The 20,293-nt window shown below is 42.3% G+C and overlaps 1 protein-coding gene across 1 annotated transcript in view; it reads right to left on the reverse strand.

The window, feature by feature from the left end:
• LOC126474394 (ATP-dependent translocase ABCB1-like) overlaps window positions 1–20,293 on the reverse strand; it is an 84,156-nt gene that overhangs the window by 55,654 nt on the left and 8,209 nt on the right. Inside the window, exons 5-9 of the mRNA XM_050101863.1 lie at window positions 13,221–13,321; window positions 8,090–8,386; window positions 3,996–4,188; window positions 1,784–2,008; window positions 69–194 (exon numbers count right to left, since the gene is read on the reverse strand). Coding sequence (XP_049957820.1) covers window positions 69–194; window positions 1,784–2,008; window positions 3,996–4,188; window positions 8,090–8,386; window positions 13,221–13,321 — 942 coding nt within the window. The remainder of the gene's footprint in view (window positions 1–68; window positions 195–1,783; window positions 2,009–3,995; window positions 4,189–8,089; window positions 8,387–13,220; window positions 13,322–20,293) is intronic.

Genomic DNA, 20,293 nt, shown 5'->3' on the forward strand with positions numbered 1-20,293 from the left:
CAGATAATTCCATTTGTTCACCGTACAAGATTAAGAAAAAGAATTTTATTTAAGTTGAAGGTACTCACCGCTCCGTCTATCGGATCGTAGAACCTCTGTATAAGTTGGATACAAGTAGATTTGCCACAACCTGAGCTACCGACCAGAGCGACTGTTTCACCGCCTTTGATGGTCAGGTTCAGACCTTTCAGGATCTGAAAGATCAGTATTTATGATAGCAGGAACAGTATGGGCATTGATATAATAATAAAGTGTCATAATATACACTCCTGGAAATGGAAAAAAGAACACATTGACACCGGTGTGTCAGACCCACCATACTTGCTCCGGACACTGCGAGAGGGCTGTACAAGCAATGATCACACGCACGGCACAGCGGACACACCAGGAACCGCGGTGTTGGCCGTCGAATGGCGCTAGCTGCGCAGCATTTGTGCACCACTGCCTTCAGTGTCAGCCAGTTTGCCGTGGCATACGGAGCTCCATCGCAGTCTTTAACACTGGTAGCATGCCGCGACAGCGTGGACGTGAACCGTATGTGCAGTTGACGGACTTTGAGCGAGGGCGTATAGTGGGCATGCGGGAGGCCGGGTGGACGTACCGCCGAATTGCTCAACACGTGGGGCGTGAGGTCTCCACAGTACATCGATGTTGTCGCCAGTGGTCGGCGGAAGGTGCACATGCCCGTCGACCTGGGACCGGACCGCAGCGACGCACGGATGCACGCCAAGACCGTAGGATCCTACGCAGTGCCGTAGGGGACCGCACCGCCACTTCCCAGCAAATTAGGGACACTGTTGCTCCTGGGGTATCGGCGAGGACCATTCGCAACCGTCTCCATGAAGCTGGGCTACGGTCCCGCACACCGTTAGGCCGTCTTCCGCTCACGCCCCAACATCGTGCAGCCCGCCTCCAGTGGTGTCGCGACAGGCGTGAATGGAGGGACGAATGGAGACGTGTCGTCTTCAGCGATGAGAGTCGCTTCTGCCTTGGTGCCAATGATGGTCGTATGCGTGTTTGGCGCCGTGCAGGTGAGCGCCACAATCAGGACTGGATACGACCAAGACACACAGGGCCAACACCCGGCATCATGGTGTGGGGAGCGATCTCCTACACTGGCCGTACACCACTGGTGATCGTCGAGGGGACACTAAATAGTGCACGGTACATCCAAACCGTCATCGAACCCACCGTCTACCATTCTTAGACCGGCAAGGGAACTTGCTGTTCCAACAGGACAATGCATGTCCGCATGTATCCCGTGCCACCCAACGTGCTCTAGAAGGTGTAAGTCAACTACCCTGGCCAGCAAGATCTCCGGATCTGTCCCCCATTGAGCATGTTTGGGACTGGATGAAGCGTCGTCTCACGCGGTCTGCACGTCCAGCACGAACGCTGGTCCAACTGAGGCGCCAGGTGGAAATGGCATGGCAAGCCGTTCCACAGGACTACATCCAGCATCTCTACGATCGTCTCCATGGGAGAATAGCAGCCTGCATTGCTGCGAAAGGTGGATATACACTGTACTAGTGCCGACATTGTGCATGCTCTGTTACCTGTGTCTATGTGCCTGTGGTTCTGTCAGTGTGATCATGTGATGTATCTGACCCCAGGAATGTGTCAATAAAGTTTCCCCTTCCTGGGACAATGAATTCACGGTGTTCTTATTTCAATTTCCAGGAGTGTATTTTAGAAACGAAAGGTTTTTGTCGTAAAGCACACTGCAGATTTCCCCTGAGGCGTTTAAATACGTTTTTATGAACAAAATATGGCTTTTAGTTACCTTCACGCCTTTGCGGGAAGGATACTCGAAATGCACGTCGTTGAAGTTGATGGAGCCGTCGACTTTGTCCGGGCGCTCTCCCTCAGTGGAAATGCTGTCGATCAGAGATTCGCGGTCGATGACGGAGTACACCTTGGCGGCGGCACCCCTCGCTATCGAAAATGCTTCGATAAATGGCGACGCGGCCCCGAACGACATGAAGCCTGTCATGCATCCCATGAACACCTGCGGCAGAGAGAAAGGCATCTGCTATAGTGCTGCAGAACTCCACGTCAACAGTTCAACTGGTACTGTAGTCAAACGTAACTTACATGAGATGGAATAAAGTACAGTTTGATTAAGGGTCATCTAATCTCCGGGTATAATATTTCGTACGTCACAGCAAGGACTTCCTTAGATACAACTTTAGTTGTGTAATTCTAATGATTACATTGGAATGACATGAAAGATTTTACCTTTCCTTTCTGTGTGCAGGAAACCGAAAGCCGAGGCCGTTTCTAATTCGTTTAATACTGAAGTGTAGTTCCGGTAGTGCTGCCCGTATCAAACTCAACTGTACAGCAGGCAAACGCGTTACCTTATCTTCTGTTCTGACTTCGTAAGGCACTGCATCCGCATTCCGGAGGGGAGCAGTTTGAATCCCTTTTCGCTCATCAAGATTTAGGTTTCCTTTGGTTTCCCGAACTAGCTTAAAACGAATGCCACGTTGATTCCGTTGTAAATGACACAACTAGTTTCCTTTTCATCCGTTCTCAATCAAGTTTAGACTCCGTCTCTAATGACCTTGTCGTCCACGAAAAAAATAAGTTTCCCTTTCTTCCCCTTTTTAAAAACTCGTCTGCCAAACTGGTTTTCAGTTTATTAAATAGTGTTGGAAACTTCTTAACAAACCAAATTAAAGCCGTTAGACCTTTCGTGAAAGCAAGCTTTCTAATTGGAACCCCTCTAGTAAACTGATTTTTTTTTTATTTCGGAGCACGGTAGTCAAGTGATAGGACAAGATCTGAAATTTTGTTTAACAATAATCAAAGCCATTGATTGCTTACGTACACAGTACTGATACAAATGTTGTCAACAGCGTATAGCAAATTTCAATGTCGAGCTTGGACGTATTGTTCAAGGTTGAAGGACGTGGGCCGAGACTATTTGGGACTTTCTACGCACGTAACTGCACTTTGATAAGGACGGATGGTCCTCTTCTGCGGTCTGCCGTATTACCTATTCGAATATTTTACAAAAATGGCGATGCTGTTGGGCGCAGTTGCTTCACAACACGAATATCGATGACGATTTTTACCACACTGTATCGTAGATCCGAGGTAGCCTAGCCATCTTGATTTTAGTACGAAAAGAATTTCCATTCCCTTTGCAAGTAGTTTCATGCTTAATTCGTCTAATTTTGAGCACTTAGTGATAATGTACATGTTGCTGTAATCTTTCACTCTTTATGTTTCTGTGAACATTTCTCTTTACCAATTTAGTATCAATTTCTATTTACATTTTGGTGATCTTATTTTTATCCTGTATTTTACATATTTAATATTTTTACTTCAATTGCGACTATGGTCTCAATTTATATATGGTTTTCACAAGTAAATTAATGCTAGAATATACACTGTTTTCTATAGTTGTATTGTTTTATAAATACTAAAAATCTTGTAGACACTACTGTTATGTGAACATAAGCCATAGGTACAACAAGCAATAAATAATTAATGTAACTGTACAGCCACTCACAGTGTAATTTTATATTTCTTAATAGCTTTTTATCATATGTATAGCCGGCTGTTGTGGCAGAGCGGTTCTAGGCGCTTCAGTCTGGAACCGCGCTGCTGCTACGGTCGCAGGTTCGAATCCTGCCTCGGGCATGGAGGTGTGTGATGTCCTTAGGTTACTTAGGTTTAAGTAGTTCTAAGTCTAGGGGACTGATGACCTCAGGTGTTAAGTCCCATAGTGCTCAGAGCTATTTGAACCATCATATGTATATACATGGCGTTGCCTGATGTGAATATAATTACCTTAAAACGATTGATTAATCTTCCAGTACCAAAATACCTTTACGGAATTAAAGTTGATGTTCAAATGTCCACCAACAGTACTAGAAAACGATGTATATTGCAATGAAATCTTCTCTTACTGTTCTGATGCATGAAAAAATACAGCAAAGGATAATAAGATAAGATTTTTGAAGGAGTTCAGTCGAATAACTTACCGTGATCATGGTGGCAGCGTCGTACACCTTGTCGTCTGTTTTGTACATGTCTTCGATTATTAGCCCCACACCGTACCAGAAGGCGAGTGCGTAGCTTGCATATATGACAAACCATAAGATACCGAATCCAAGCCCATTCAGCAGATTCCTTCTGACGTTGAGCTTTTTAGCAGACAAAAGATTTTTCTCATATCTGTAGAGAGAATTAAAATAAGGTTTACATGTGATGTTAAGCCTACTCTTTTTGTTATTAGCGGTTAGATAAATGTTTCAAATACGCAGATGAAGTCCCGGCCATTATCCTGTCAAGAAATATGACACTGGAGAAACTACAGCGGCTCAGTTGGGAAAGTGTGCTAGGGAATTAGACCTTACTGTTTCTTAATTGTCGAACCGTTTTGTGTTCGTCCAAGCTGAACCGTGAAATCTCCAAAAACCCAAATTAAGAAGGCAGAATGATTATTTGAATGCCAGTTTCACTATACACCAGACTCACCAAGAAGGCGTAGTGGCTAAAATGCTATATTCGTATTCAAGAGGAGTGGAATTCAGTTCCCTGTCCACCTTTAACAGTTCAAGTTTTTCGTGGTTTCCTTGAATCACCGATCTTATAAAAAAAATGAACATGTTCCATTCCTTTCTCATCTTTGTATTTTTCGTATGGCCTCGAAATCGATTTAGTAATAAATTTTATCCGTCCTTCCCAAATATCGGTCAAATGGTTTGTATTACGTTCCACTAATCGTGCTGAATGAAACCCGAGCAGATTGGTGTTTGGGATGTGGAAAGAAGGCAGAGATGTACGTTTAGTTTAATTTTGTGAAATGCAGTGAGGTTACTTAACTATATAGTGCTAATTCCAATTATAAAATAACCTGGTACATTAAACTTAAGATAATCTGTGAAGATAGCCTTCTCTGGAGTGGAAGGAGTTTCTTAACACTTCAACTCCACTACATTATCCATATGACATTCAGTGTGCTCTGGCAAGTTATACATATGCAACAGCGTAACCATCTCCATTCAGTATTAATCTTAACCCTTTGAAGTGTTTGTGAAGGTTGTTTTCGTTCCCAGTGCTATAAAACTTTTTTCACTATTTTTTTTTAAACTGAACTATTAGTAATGACAAAGATGATCAATGAATACAAATATTTTAAACAGATAATTTTTTGGAAAGGAAGCTCTAGAATTGACACCGAATATAACTGTTACAACACACTTCCATTTTCTAAAAATACTGTAAGCTGAGTTTCCTCCATGTATTATCCCATAACAAGTTAATATTCGACAGTATGTAAAAGACACTAATTTCTTCATTTTTAAATCGTCTGTAGAGCAATCAAGCACTCTGCAAACAAAGCTGGCCTTAAGCGCTTAATAATTCAAGGTAGTTTGTTTACCAGTTAAGGTTATAATACTCAGTACTTCGGCCTTCTCTCTGTTATCTTCTGTTTCGGTGCCGCTATGTTCAACGCGTGGAACGTATAGAGGATTTCGAACCACTTATTAATCTTATGTAAGACCAAAACCTCTTACAGTTTTTACTCAGATTGGTTAACAAAATGCCTCTCTCATTTCTCTCCTTAAGCTTTTGTTTGTCATTCACGTTTTGATTTCTCTTGAATCTGTAATGACGCTCTCTTTGATTAAGTAGAAGTTTTCTATCACGGCTATTAAATGGCGATGGTTGTTTTTCATACCTTAAGACATTGCTCGGGACATTTTTGTTTGAGGCATATTGAACGATGCTTTTGAATTTTTTTTGTCTTTGCTACACATCGTAGTCCTCACCTCTGAATATTTGATGCTGGCTACACAGGTGCTCTGAAGTTTGAATCCTGACACTCTCGTTAAGCAATAATGTTTTCCTACCTTTCTCAACATTCGTTACAAAACTTGTAGTCATAGTATGTATCACAACCTCATTATCATTGATACCTTCCTCTACGTCAACTGATTGCGAAGTTCACGTCTGTTTGTTGTTAGGTGGTCGAAGATACTACCTTCACGAACTGGTTCTGTACTTCTCCGCTTGAAGTATTTTCGGACAAGTCATTCAGCACAATGTCGCACGAATCCCTGTCTTTGGTACCAGTTTTGATGGCATGATTCTCCTAGTCTATACTTGCCAAGTTGAAGCCGCCCCCCTATTACAACGGAAAAGTAAGGAAAATTAGTAACGACATTCTGACGAGAGCCTGAGAGGCAACACTTGAAGAAGCAGGATGTCCGTGACGTACCGTTGTGCCGTTGGAGATCCCTCAGTCACTACCGACCTTAACATACCTGGTGGTTCCCCACACCTTGACACCAGGAGTAATACCACTGTGCCTCTCCAAAACACTGGAAGAATGGGACATCTCGTCAGACCGGCGTCGTATTCACTGATCATTGTTATCGGGGGTAGTGCCGTACCGTGATTCATCACTGTACACAATGCGACGCCATTCATCAGCTGCCTATCCTTCGCCTTGACTTCACCACTCCAGACGCTACCTTTTCAGTGTCAATGGCAGCCTACTCGTGGGACGGTAATTCCCTAGCTCGGCTGCTCCTTCTCTCTAATAGTACGAGATGACACAGAACGTTGCAAAGAGTCTATTAGTTGTTCTCCGGTGGCAGACGCGGGGATGCCGTGGTTAGGATGTGCTTGGTACATAATGAGAGCCTCTCGTGCGGTGGTCAGACGTAGTCAACCGGAACCTTGACGACGTTTGTGCCTGTCACCACTTTACCAAGCAATCTGAAATCGGGCCATTGTTACATCTGGACGCCTCAAAAATTTGGACATTTCACGATTTGACCAGGCGGCCAAATTGAGACCCACAATGAGGTCTCTTTCGAAGTGTCAACAACCGGTATAGCTGCCTCACACGAAGTACGCGGCATCCTTTATACTGATCATTCCACGAACAACACTGGTCCACTCCGATGACCGTTATACCAGTCACAGAGAATTGTGAACGCTGATCAGTTAGACACGCGCCAACGGTGTGTACGTGTACGAAGTTACATTGAGATTTGACAATGTCTTTTGGGTGCTCCTCCTATTTTTTTAAGGAAACGTAACCAGTTAGCCTTTCTCGACTTTCGGACGAGGTCTCCGCAAGAAGACCGTAGCAGTATAGGTACCATAGTTGCTAACTTCTACCAGCAACCAACGCCAACAACATGACGATGACTAGCAGTTGCTTCTAGGAAATACTGTCGGGTTTACTCGAAGTGAACCAGTGGCAGACATCTACATCTATATCTACATTTATACTCTGCAAGCCACCCAACGGTGTGTGGCGGAGGGCACTTTACGTGCCACTGTCATTACCTCCCTTTCCTGTTCCAGTCGCGTATGGTTCGCGGGAAGAACGACTGTCTGAAAGCCTCCGTGCGCGCTCTAATCTCTCTAATTTTACATTCGTGATCTCATCGGGAGGTATAAGTAGGGGGAAGCAATATATTCGATACCTCATCCAGAAACGCACCCTCTCGAAACCTGGCGAGCAATCTACACCGCGATGCAGAGCGCCTCTCTTGCAGAGTCTGCCACTTGAGTTTATTAAACATTTCCGTAACGCTATCACGGTTACCAAATAACCCTGTGACGAAACGCGCCGCTCTTCTTTGGATCTTCTCTATCTCCTCCGTCAAACCGATCTGGTACGGATCCCACACTGATGAGCTATACTCAAGTATAGGTCGAACGAGTGTTTTGTAAGCCACCTCCTTTGTTGATGGACTACATTTTCAAAGCACTCTCCCAATGAATCTCAACCTGGTACCCGCCTTACCAACAATTAATTTTATATGATGACCCGAAAGCCATATGTGGAACGGGTCAGACGGCAAAGCCTGAAGAATCATAACGAGCTGTATGTAACTCCGCACACTTTGAAATTATAACAGTCGTATCAGTAGACTCCGTAGAGCCGTTCACCAGCTGGTCCATTGTGAAACATTGAGGAGTTGTTACTGAATGAAAAAACGCATGCGGAGATATATCAATAACAACTGAAAGAGAAAACTTCCAGTTACATGACTCTAAGCAAATTTTCATTAGGTACTAATTAATGGACTATTGCTGAAGAGGAACCTACCTCTCCACCTCCTTCTCACGGCCTCCAAAGGCAATGACGGTCCTTAAGGAGCTAAGCACCTCTTCCGCAATAGCCCCCGCCTGCGCGTACTTAGACATTTCTTTCTTGGCGATGCGCGATGTTGCGAAACCGACGATGCTAATGGCGATGACGCTGACAGGTAGAGAGATCAGGCAGATGAGCGCGAGTTCCCAGCCGCGGTAGAGGGCCAGGCCCACACTGCCCAGAAAGGTCACCACCATATGGACGAACATGGGCACCTTCTCCCCAACGCCGTCCTCCAGCTTCGTCATATCCCTGTCACAAATCAAGTACCACATTACATTTTATTTTTGAAACTTCTTAACCGATTCCTTTGAAGATTTATCCATTGTCATTATGTACACTATCTGACCAAAAGTATCTGGACGGCCTTATGCTGAAGTGACCACAAGATTTCGCCCGAGGCTAAGCCACCAGTGGAAAAGGTGCAGAGGGTGTTTTGTTGGTAGTAGGAGAAGCAGCAGCAGCAGCAGAGTAGGTGGGTCAGAAGCGTCCAGTGACTTCGGACGTGGACCAATCGTTGCACATCACCTCAGTAGCAAATCCACCAGGGACATTCCAACCATTTTAAAGGTGCCCGAAGCAGCATCCGTGAGGCAATGGTTTGTGGCCAATAACATTCTTGAAATGCATTGGTCAAAACAGAGACCCAACCTGAACCTAATGGTGCACGTTAGGGATGAGTCAGAACGTCGACTCTGTTGCAGACTCAAGTGTCCTACTTAACTACATTCTCTAGCTACGACTCTTGAGGAAGAATGGGCTACCATTCCTCCATAGCCACCTCGTACAAAGTGTCCCCAGCAGACTTCAAGACGAAGGGTTGACATATTAATGTCCACAATGACATATTAATGTCCACAGATAGGTGCCAGAATACTTTTGATTAGGTAGTGAACAACAACACAAAAGGCTGGTGGACTTAGGTGGTTATAAACTCATATTAACAAACAAACTCAGAATTACCCTGGCATTCAATTTCCAAATCCTATATTAGAAGCGATAACAAAAAAATTGACTGTTTGTAGTGCAGTATCGAAAAAAATTAATTTCCATATATTCGTGAAAACACCTTTGAATTAACGAAACAGTCGGACAAAGAAATATGCATATGTACAAATACGAAGTTTGGAACTTTAAGAGTGGCAACTATTTATTTACAGCTCGTACAAAATAGAACCTTATTTCAAAGTTTTACTGATCTTCAAAGTAGATACCAGCATTGTGTATAACCCGTTGCCAGCTAAGTGGAAGTCGTAGGATACTCTTAGCAGTGCCAGTTGTGTTGACAGTTCGAGTGGCGCGTTCCCTTGCCCGACGAATTTGTAGCAGTTCTGAAGCGAATGCCGTGAAGTGTTTCCTTCAGTTTAGAAATCGAGTTGAATGCACGAGGGCTTAAGACAGGGACTGTAGGTCGTACAGCACTTAGTAGCCTCATCAGTCAAACAAATCAGTAACAGCTTGTACTCTATGTGCTTGAGCAATCTCTTGCAAAATGATGGTCAGGTCCTTCAGAAAGTGTCATTACTTCTGTCTCTATGCTGTTTACTTTTAGAACACAACCTACGACCAGCTTAGAAGTGATGACACTTTCTGCAGGACCTGCCATCATTTTGCAGGAGAATGCGCAAGCACATAGAGTACAAGCTGTTACTGATTTGTTAACTGATGGGGCTACTTAGTGCTGTACGACCTACAGTCCCTGACTTAACCTCTCGTGAATTCAACTCGATTTCTAAACTGAAGGAAACACTTCACGGCATTCGCTTCAGAACTGCAACAAATTCGTCGGGCGAAAGACCGCGCCGCTCGAACTGTCAACACATCTGGCACTGCTAAGAGTATCCTACGACTTCCAGTTCGCTGGCAACGGGTTATACACAATGCTGGTGTCTACTTTGAAGGTCAGTAAAACTTTGAAACAAGGTTCTATTTTGTACGAGCTGTGAATAAATAGTTGCCACTATTAAAGTTCCAAATCTAGTAAGTTCTCCGTAACGTATATTAAGTCAGTACTTGATTATAAACAACATTTCTAGTTACATGACCCGGAGCTGCGATGAATAAATTCTTGGGAGAGCCCATCCTTGAATAAGCAACAAAAAATTGCCCATAAGAGGAACATGGATATGTCAAATCCACTCCGCAGTATTTAATGAACTGTGAACTGTAATAGCAAATGCAAGTCTGATTGGAACGCATATCCGTCGGATGGACAGTTTCCGTACGACTGGCGCTGCAGCTTGGTCTACAACACGTTGTTGTAAACGTCTCTATGGCAACGCCTTTTCAAAGCTCTATAGGCGGCTTTTGTTTCTGCAACTACAGCCGTTTTACCCTTCGCTATTTAAAACTGTCAAAATCGCTGCCAGGTGTCAGGGATTTCCTTGATTCGACTGTAAGAATGTTTCAGTAGTAAACAACAAGTATGTTAAAACTTCATGCATGACACGACATTTTTTCGAGCACATCGGTGTTTATGACGTCATATCTCCGGAACTATGAGTCGTACAATTATCTATTTGCGTAGGTACATTCAGCGAAATATATGGATACTGTCAGTGAAATGTGTTGTCAGTGACCCTAGTACTGAAAAGTAATAAATTAAAACTTCATGCAAGAGGTGGCATTTTGTTACGCTTCTTAATATTTGAAGCCATATCTAGTGAAGTATGTCGTACAGCGATATACTTTTGTTTCTACATTTAGCGGAATATGTTGATACTGTCTGCAAATGGGTAGCGAATAGATTTAGTAGCTAAGAAATGACAAGTTTCGACGTCACGCACAATGTGGCAGTTTTTCACGCCATCTCAGAGTTTATGTCGTCGTATGTCCTGAACTATGAATGTCTCCATGATATACTAATATTGTAGGTGGGACCAGTGTACTAGAATAGAGCAGTTCGTAGGCTTCACTGTGTGCACATGGTATGGCAGGCAGTAATACCTTCCGTACACAGTGCGTTAAACACCCCACTGGTACACTTGCATCATTTGAAAAGAAGAATGATCACTAATCGTCGAACTACACTACTCGTCTCCAGTCAGCTGGTGTTCAATTTATGTGTAGCTTTGTATGCTGCTGTCATCAGTGGTCTTCGGCGAGGTAGCCTCCTCCAGAAATGTTCACTCTATGTGGTTCTGTTCGCAATGCACATTCGGAAACAGGCAGAAAATGTACTGCATTCGTTGGTGGCAGAATTCCTGTCAGATTTGAAACCATGTTCTTTGAGAAGGTCTGCCGCTCGCTTCTAATTCATATCAGTTAGGACCATTTTACTATAATAGCTCTTACGCCATGCTACGCGGCTGCGAGGTGTACACCATTCCTTGAAGAACCGTTGGACAGTCCTCGTCGATGCGCCAACAAAACCTCAGCTCCATTCACTGTGTGGGTATGGGCACTACCAAACATGACAGCTTCTTTCTGCCATCCTGTCACGTCTCCACGACGACCCACATTACGCGCTAATTCTAATCAACGGACTAGCCCATACACCCGACTCAACTGCCAAGACGTACCAGTTGTACACCACTACAGCGCGCTAAAGCGAACTACCTGCTCTTTTAAGGGAATGAAATATATTTTTTTCTGCAAGTTTTTATCTTATTAATTTTAATAGTGATTGTGAAAAAACATAAGGATATTTAAATGGCACACAATACAATACATCTCAAGATTACAGCTAACTATCAAAACCTTTCAAGTTAGTTTATCTTGTGTAAAAAGTAAATTAAAGTATGCATACTTCTTAAAATATGTTTGTTTGTATATTTGTAATGGCAGACGAGACAATGCATCTCAAGATTACAAAATGATTCAAATGGCTCTAGGCACTATGGGACTTAATATCTCAGGGCGTCAGTCCCCTAGACTTAGAACTACTTAAACCTAACTAACCTAAGGACATCACACACACCCGTGCCCGAGGCAGGATTCGAACCTACGACGGTCGCAGCGGTGCGGTTCCGTACTGAATCGCCTAGAACCGCTCGGTCACAGCGGCCGGCTCAAAGTTACAGCTAACTACGAAAACCTTTCTTGTTATTGTATCTTGTGTAAAAAGTAAATTGAAGTATGCATACTTATTATAGAAATGGATGAATGTATATTTGTTTGAATGTTCCGTATCTCCTCTTAAACTAATGGACTGATTTCAACCAAACTTGGTAACACATCGATTACTGTCAGGGAACAGTCGCTGTTGGATTTCACGCCATAAAATGAGAGGCGTGAAAAACTGCCGCATCATGCGTGACGTTTGAATTTATTACTTCTGTTTTGCTAACTCTACTCGCAATAAATTCGCAGACAGTTTGAGACAGACACATGTCAATCGATTTGGCATTATCATTTCAGACATGTTCAATAATTTTCTATAAGTGGTATGTGATTGTTGTAGCATTAAGCATTTTAGTAGCTGTTGTATTATGCTTTCTCGAGCTGATTTCGTAACGTGCGGATTCTACAGTAATTAGAACTGCTCAGTGGAATGAACAAGTAACTTAACAAATAATATGTGTTACAAATAAAAGTGAGCAATACAAAGATGAGCAGTAATGTCGACGAGCAGTAGAAAGATCGTTACATGTTACACAATAAAACAAAATGAAAAACAGAAACAGTAAAATAAGGCAAAGGAAGTGAAAGAAGTCGACTGCAGAAAGAAGTGACACGATTAAACAAAATAATGTAAGCATGAGAGCCGTCAGAAGCCGATTGTTACTGGTGAATACAGCTTTCTTCCATAGAAAAGGTTTACTGCCTGCAGTTCATTAGCTTCACACATGCTTTTCGAGAGTCTCATGCTAGATTACCACAACTACTTTTTCTCCTGAACAACAATCCTTTTGTCCTATACTGTATTAAATTCTTCGCAGATAAAGATTATGAGACAGTTTTCTCCGAAAAGCCTGCTGAAGTTTATGGCGTAAGTGGAAGGACAAAATGTGGCATGCACTTTTGCACCGTACGAGGGGAAAGCCCTCTGGCGTCGATGGTACATGAATTTTCGTCACGACGAGTCATTTTTCTCCTTTCAACGACAAGTGGACGGTGGGAACAAAGTTATTTCACCGGTACTCACTCCGACATGCGGCTAGCGAACTCCCCAGACTGGTGCACGTCGTACCACCCGATGTCCTGACGTAGCGCCGAGAGCAGGTAGAGGTTTCGGATCCGGTGAATCTGCAAACGGCAACACGAGATCATAACATATCGCCAGGTGCAGCGTACAAGTATTCTAGAAACATCGTTGCTCTCACTACTCATTTTTGTTATAAACGCTAACAACATGAACGTAGGAATACTTTAATTATAATAATATAAATAAAATAGAAATAAAATATCTTTCCTGTGCAACACAACTAGCTTTTTACTCTCGTAAAGTAATGAGTGCTGTCGACAGGGGAACACAAATTGATTCTATGTTTCTAGTTCTTTAAAAACAGATACAAACGTTCTCGGACGCAGAAACATGTATTTTGATGGAAACCCGTTTCGGTCAGTTTTTGACCATCCTCAGACCCTCATAACGCGATGATAGTCGGTGGCGGTGAATAGAGCGGATGATGTAATTCCGACGAATGTCAACTTCTCACAGCAGTGAACAGTTGAAGTTCGTGGAGTTACAACACCCGCTCCATTCACCGCCACCGACTCCCACCGTAGTATGAAGGTCTGATGATGGTCAAAAACTGACCAAAACCGTTTACCATAAAAGTAAATGTTTTTGCGGTCGAGACTATTTGTGTCCATTTTTAAAGTACTTTTTGCCAGACAGCTACTCTCGACGAGAAATGTTATCAAAAATTACCATGTTTCTAGCTTTCCTGAAGACTTTCGATACTGTTCTTGTCGTGTAACTTTTAATCAGATTACGTGCCTGAAGTATCGTCTCAGTTATGCGACTGCATTCGTGGCGTTCTGTCACAGTGTGTAGTAACTGATGAAAGCTCATCGAGTAAAACAGAAGTCTTGTATACAGTGCAACTACTGCTGTCACTAATCATCTTGGGGCTGAAGAAGCCGCTTCAGCTGTACTTAATCTTTTTTATTATCAGATCACAGCCTGTTTGGTGGCAAAGAAAACTACGTCCTCAGATAAGCTATAACTAAGTAACTGGTACTAATGACTTAGTTACATGTCACCTTAGGGTGTGGTTTTCAGTGCCACGAAACCGGTTGTGTTCTGACAATAAAAAAGAGTAAATACAGCAGAAGTGGCATGTTAATCCTTAAGATAAAGCAGAAGTGATATGTTGCGGTCCCCAAGGAAGTGTTATGGGCCCTCTTCTCTTCCTAATCTGTGTAAACGATTTAGGCGACAATCTGAGCAGTCATTTTAGATTATGTCCAGATTATGCTATCATTTACCGTATAGTAAAGTGATCAGAAGATCAAAATCAATTGCAAAATAATTCAGACAAGATATTTTTATGATGCAAAAAGTGACAATTGACTCTAAATAATGAAAATTGCGAGCTCATCCAAGTGAGTACTAAAAGAAATCCGCTAAATATCGGTTACACGATAAATCATACAAATCTAAAGGCTGTGAATTCAGTTAAATACCTATGGATAAGAATTACAAAAATATAAATAATTTTATGGGGAAGGTGAACCAAAGACTGCGCTTTAATTGCAGAAAACTTTGAAGATGCAACAGATCCACTAAATAGACTGCCTACACTACGCTTCTCCGTCTTCTGCGAAAGTGTTGTTGTGCAGAATGGGATCCTGAGTAGGTAGGGTTGAGGGATAACGTCAAGCAGGTTCAAAGAAGGTCAGCTCGTTTTGTGATATCGTGAAATAGAGAAGAAACCGTCGCGGATATGATACGCGAGCTGTGGTGTCAATCATTAAAACAAATGCGGTTTTCTGACGAGATATGTTTATGAAAATCTCCTACTTTCGTCTCCGAATGAGAAAATATTTAGTTAACACCATCCTATGTAGGGAGAAACGACCATCTCAATAAAATAAGAGAAATCAGAGCTCGCACGGAAAGTGTTGGTTTTTTCCTACGCGCTTTTCGAGAGTAGGGCGATGGAGAAACAGTGTGAAAATGATTATTTTAACTCTCTGTCAGGCACTTAACGGTGAGTTGCAAAATGGTCATATAGATGTAGATAATGTATCTATATTTCAGTTGTAGAACTCTTTCTCAAACTGACAGTCTGTCGGACTTATTTCTTCTATTCTTGACATTCGCCACGAAGCTGATAAACAGATTTCAAATGGTGGAATATTAGCGACAATATAGTGAAAAACATCTATTATGGTGCCAGTGAGATGTCATTTATTATGAAAAACATGCGTGATAACGTTATAAACATTTATCAAAACCCGTATAAACAAAAAGTTTCATATCCGACCAGAGCGTTCTTACGATACCACCGATGGACGCTTGCGATTTGCTTTCACTAACTCGTAGACAGTCTTAGTGGCACAGCCCCTTATTGTTTCATTTATCATAAGATTAAATTAATGGATTCACGTTCGACTGCACGGCACGATATATCGCTTCAAAGCACCTTCTGTCACTCGACATTAATTTCAAGTACTATGCACAAACTGTCTTCCACGTCTGCTTCTGATCAAAATTGAGCTTCCCACTTCTCAAAACGATCGATGGTTGTGGACAATAATTAGATATCAACTCTAGGTTTCCCCTCCGCTGCGGTATTTTGCGCTATTAATGGACGATTCGCTTGGCTACAATTTGTAACATGATCACAAGTAGTTAGAGTAGTAACAGTTGCACAAAAATAGCGTGCAGTTCTTTAATACGCTATTAGGCTCTTGGCACACAAGTCCCTTTGACAAAAGTTGCCGAATAAACTGTTCAGCCAACTTTTCCCACGTTCCCTTTCAAGAGAAGTTTTCATTACAGTATTTTCTACGACACCATACACACTTCTCTTCTCCTTTGTGTTTCCTTCTGATTCTACATCCAAACCTATACAAATCGCTGTTAAGTGCGTAGCAGAGAGTACTATTTGTTTCATAATTCATTAAGTTTTCTCTCTGTCTACCGACTGAGCTACCCAAGCACGAAAGCACGACTCACTACAAACCCTCACAGCTTTATTTCCTTCAGTACCTCATCTCCTACTTTCCAAACTTCACATCAGCTCTCCTGCGAAACTTGCCTCCTAAAGGCAAAAGTTCCGAGTTCGAATTTGGGTCCGACACACAGTTTTAATCTGTCAGAGAGTTTCAGATTAGCGCAAATTCCGCTGCAGAGTGAACTTTCATTCTGGAAACATACGCCACAATACGGCTGTCATGTCACCGCAATATCCTTTCTTCCACAAGTGCTAGTCGGGCAGGTTTAGGAGAGCTGTGAAGTTTAGAAAGTAGGAGATGGGGTACTGGTGGAAGTAAAGGTGTTAGGACGGGCCGTGTGTCGTGCTTGGGTAGATCGATAGAGCACTTGCCCTTCAATGGCAAAGATCCCGAGTTTGAGTCTCGGTCGGTCACACAGTTTTAATCTACCAGGGTGTTTCACAGTTAGTCTTCTTTTGCAATATTTTGTTCAGTATGAGGATGAATTTTACTAGGGTGCGGTTGTTGTGTTGTAGGACCTAGATCAAACATCATCCTACAACTACTACCAACTTCTTTATAACATGACCGTTTTCCTCATAGCAACATTTGTCACATTGTAAAATGGTATAGGATGTTTGAAATGAGCAGAAAAATAGATAAACGCTGTGTAATGTCCCCACAGCAAATACCCTCTATAACGCACCAATTAATCATTTTCAATCAAACCATCCACATTCATTCACTTTGGAAAAGTTATCTGATCTGATCTTCTCTTAATATATGCGGTGACAGCTCGTCGACGCCAAAGTATTTTCTAGTGCATTTATTCTTTGAAATAACAGAGATGCATATATGCATTCTCCATGGTTGTTAGAGTGGTAACTAGGACAGCTTCTTGAGTATCTGTGGAGGGATTTGTGCCGCTAGCGGTTTGTTTTGAAGGGAAAGAGATTGTAAAAGGAAAATAATTAAGGCGTGGAATCACCGGAGATCTGGACATGTAATGGAGATGGATTTAATACACGATTTCGTCCATAAATAAGGGGTTGCGACTTTTTTGTTCTGGAGTGAATGAACGAATGAGTTTTTTTCTGAATCATTTGCTGATCACGTTGGCCCCGTAATTAGTGGGGAAGTTTCAGCTGTGTCGAAGAGAGCCTGCAATCATTGAGTCTGTGTTAAATCGTCCAAAAAGGCTTCGTACACATCTGGAATTCGCAATCTTTCGTAAAAGGAACAAATTGTCCAAACGATTGATTCTCCCAACTGACTGCAGTGTTTAACAGTAATAATAAATGGAAAGATCTCTTACAGCAAGCCAGCCGCTGATTACCAAGACGAAGGACTCCACCAAAGATTCTATTTGGCTGATTCTTTTTATCACTATATCACGTAATGAAATCTTATATTAAAAACTATACATAGATAAATGAGAGAAAGAGAGGGAGCGAATGAAAATAGAGATAATACTAATAATCCTCCATTAGTCTAATTTTTCGCCTGTCTTTTCACGGATCAGCCAAGAACTGGGAGGGCCTTACTTTACTGTATAGACTTATGTGTGAAGGTGAAGGGATCTTAAAGACAACAGATACACGTCTATACAGACAAGACATTACACAGAGAGAGCGGCTAGCTGCATTGATCATCTATTCTTAGATTAAAGAGACGGCAACTTATTATCCGAACATTTAAAATGTTAAAGCTGTATAGAAAGGCGAGTATATATGAGAACCAAGTGTAAACGATAAGAATGGAAGACAAGGCAGAAAACAAAAGAGCACGGATTAAAAAGGTCGTTAGGCAGGAACGGTCTCCTTCATTATTCAACTTATAGTGCCTGTATTGAAGAAGTAAAGGGTGTACATAAGAGGTTCACAAGTTGGATTAAAACGATAATATGCGCTTATAACACATCATCCCTGTGCAAGTGGGATAGATTTACGGGACATAGTGAATGGAATAAACATACTGCTGATTTACTGAATGTCGATGAATATGAACGGAAGACAAAGATTTAGATACTGAGATGCTGCAGAAATGATATTAGTGACAAAAACAACATCTAAATTCAGAACTCTGTAGTAAATTGAGAACCCTGTGGTAGACGAAGTAGGGGAAATCTGCTATTTTGGAAACGGAATAATGCATTGCGGATGGAGCATGGAGGGCATAAGAACCAACGTAAGACAAGCCACGAGAACATTCGTTGCCAAGCGAAAGGTATAGTATAAAAAAACACAACTTAATTTGAGAAGTAAATTTTTGAGGGTGTGCATCTGGAGCACAGAATCATATGGGAGTGAGTACTGGATTGTAGGTAACTTCCTTAAAAACAGATCTAAGCGTTTGTGATTTGGTGATGTTGAAATAAGCTGAGGGTTAATTGGACTGAGAAAAGAATGAATGAGGATGCTCTCCGTAGCATCGGCGACAAATGAAATGTGTGGAAGACAGTAGCGACAAGGAGGGACGAGGCGTTAAGGCATGGGCTAAGATCAGGAAATATGATTCATTGTATTAGGTGGAGACATAAAGGCAAAATTTGTAGCGGAAAACAGAGATTGCGCCGTTAATAAAACAAATAAAACGCTAGACCTTGGATGTAAATGGTACCCTGAGCTGTGGAGATTTTCACAGAAGAATAAATCGTGGTAAGTCACGTCAATACGTATATATATTCAAAGAAACATCAATTTTCAAATTCATCATAATCAACCAGGATGATGGCGTGTCCTATGTTGCTATCGGAAATGGGGTAGTAGTGCTGCGGAATCGGTCGTCAAATAAACCACTTGACACGGGCAGTGTAAGATGTGTGATTGCTATACTCTTATTTCATTTCCACATTCTCAAAGGGAGTGGTAATTATGTCATCATTATGTGCTCTTTGCCTTCTTATCGTATCCATCCAATGCTTCAGAAACATAACCACTCATTCGTTGGTCGTAATAACGGTTAAAGACATACCTTCATAATCATAGACATTGCACCCACTCTTCCGACTTCAACATTCACGCTAATTTTTATTCCCATTCGGCACGATGGACGTAGCTGAACCGTAGTTGATCTGAGTTTAGACTTTCTCATATGTAAGCGCGTCATCACAAAAAAAAAAAAAAAAAAAAAAGGTTCAAATGGCTCTGAGCACTATGCGACTTAACTTCTGAGGTCATCAGTCGCCTAGAACTTAGAACTAATTAAACCTAACTAACCTAAGGACATCACACACATCCATGCCCGAGGCAGGATTCGAACCTGCGACCGTAACGGTCTCTCGGCTCCAGACTGTAGCGCCTAGAACCGCACGGCCACTCCGGCCGGCCATCAACAAAATGTCTGTTATTAAAATTAATGCAGAATGCTGTGTCAGTGTACAGTATGAACAGTAATGGTGCGTCAACTCGTTACCTTGACATGACCGAAGTTATCTGTACTCTGGTTCCAAGTGTTCAAATAGTATGAACGTTAATTTGAGGTACCTGTAACAGTAACTGTGGAAGTCGGAAGGATAGAAAACTGCGGAGATACGCAGGAAGACCTGCAGAGGACGACGCCTTCTGAAGATATTTGAAGCCTTCTGTTAACATAATTCGATGTGCCACAGGTAACGGGAAATAAGCGTTATTTTTTGATTGCCGAAAATTCACTGTAGACAGTCCTGTCTGTTACACGTATGGAAGTACACGTACTGACCAATGTAAAGAGAAACGACCACAAAAAATAATCTTGTAAAGGCGGATTAAGGAATGAGATTCTCAGGAAGTGTTGTCTGCCCTTAACGCACGCAGCTTACAGAACCATCGTTCGACCGGTACCTGAGTACCACACCTCAGTCTAGGACTGATAAAAGATATAGAGAAGCTCGAAAGAAGAAGAGCTTAATACATAATCTTGGATTCGTTAAGCAAGTGCGAAACAGCCAGGGAGAAGGTATCCAATTGCGTACCGACAAACCCAGATACAGGTTTTGCCGCCGCGCGGGGTAGCCGAGCGGTATGGGGCGCCTTGCCACGGTTCGTGCGGCTGCCTCCGTCGGGGGTTCGAGTCCTACCTTGGGCATGGGTGTTTGTGTTGTACTTAGCGTAAGTTAGTTTAAGTTAGATT

The sequence above is a fragment of the Schistocerca serialis genome, chromosome 4 (genome assembly GCF_023864345.2).
Source record: "Schistocerca serialis cubense isolate TAMUIC-IGC-003099 chromosome 4, iqSchSeri2.2, whole genome shotgun sequence".
NCBI classification, from domain to species: Eukaryota; Metazoa; Arthropoda; class Insecta; order Orthoptera; family Acrididae; genus Schistocerca; species Schistocerca serialis.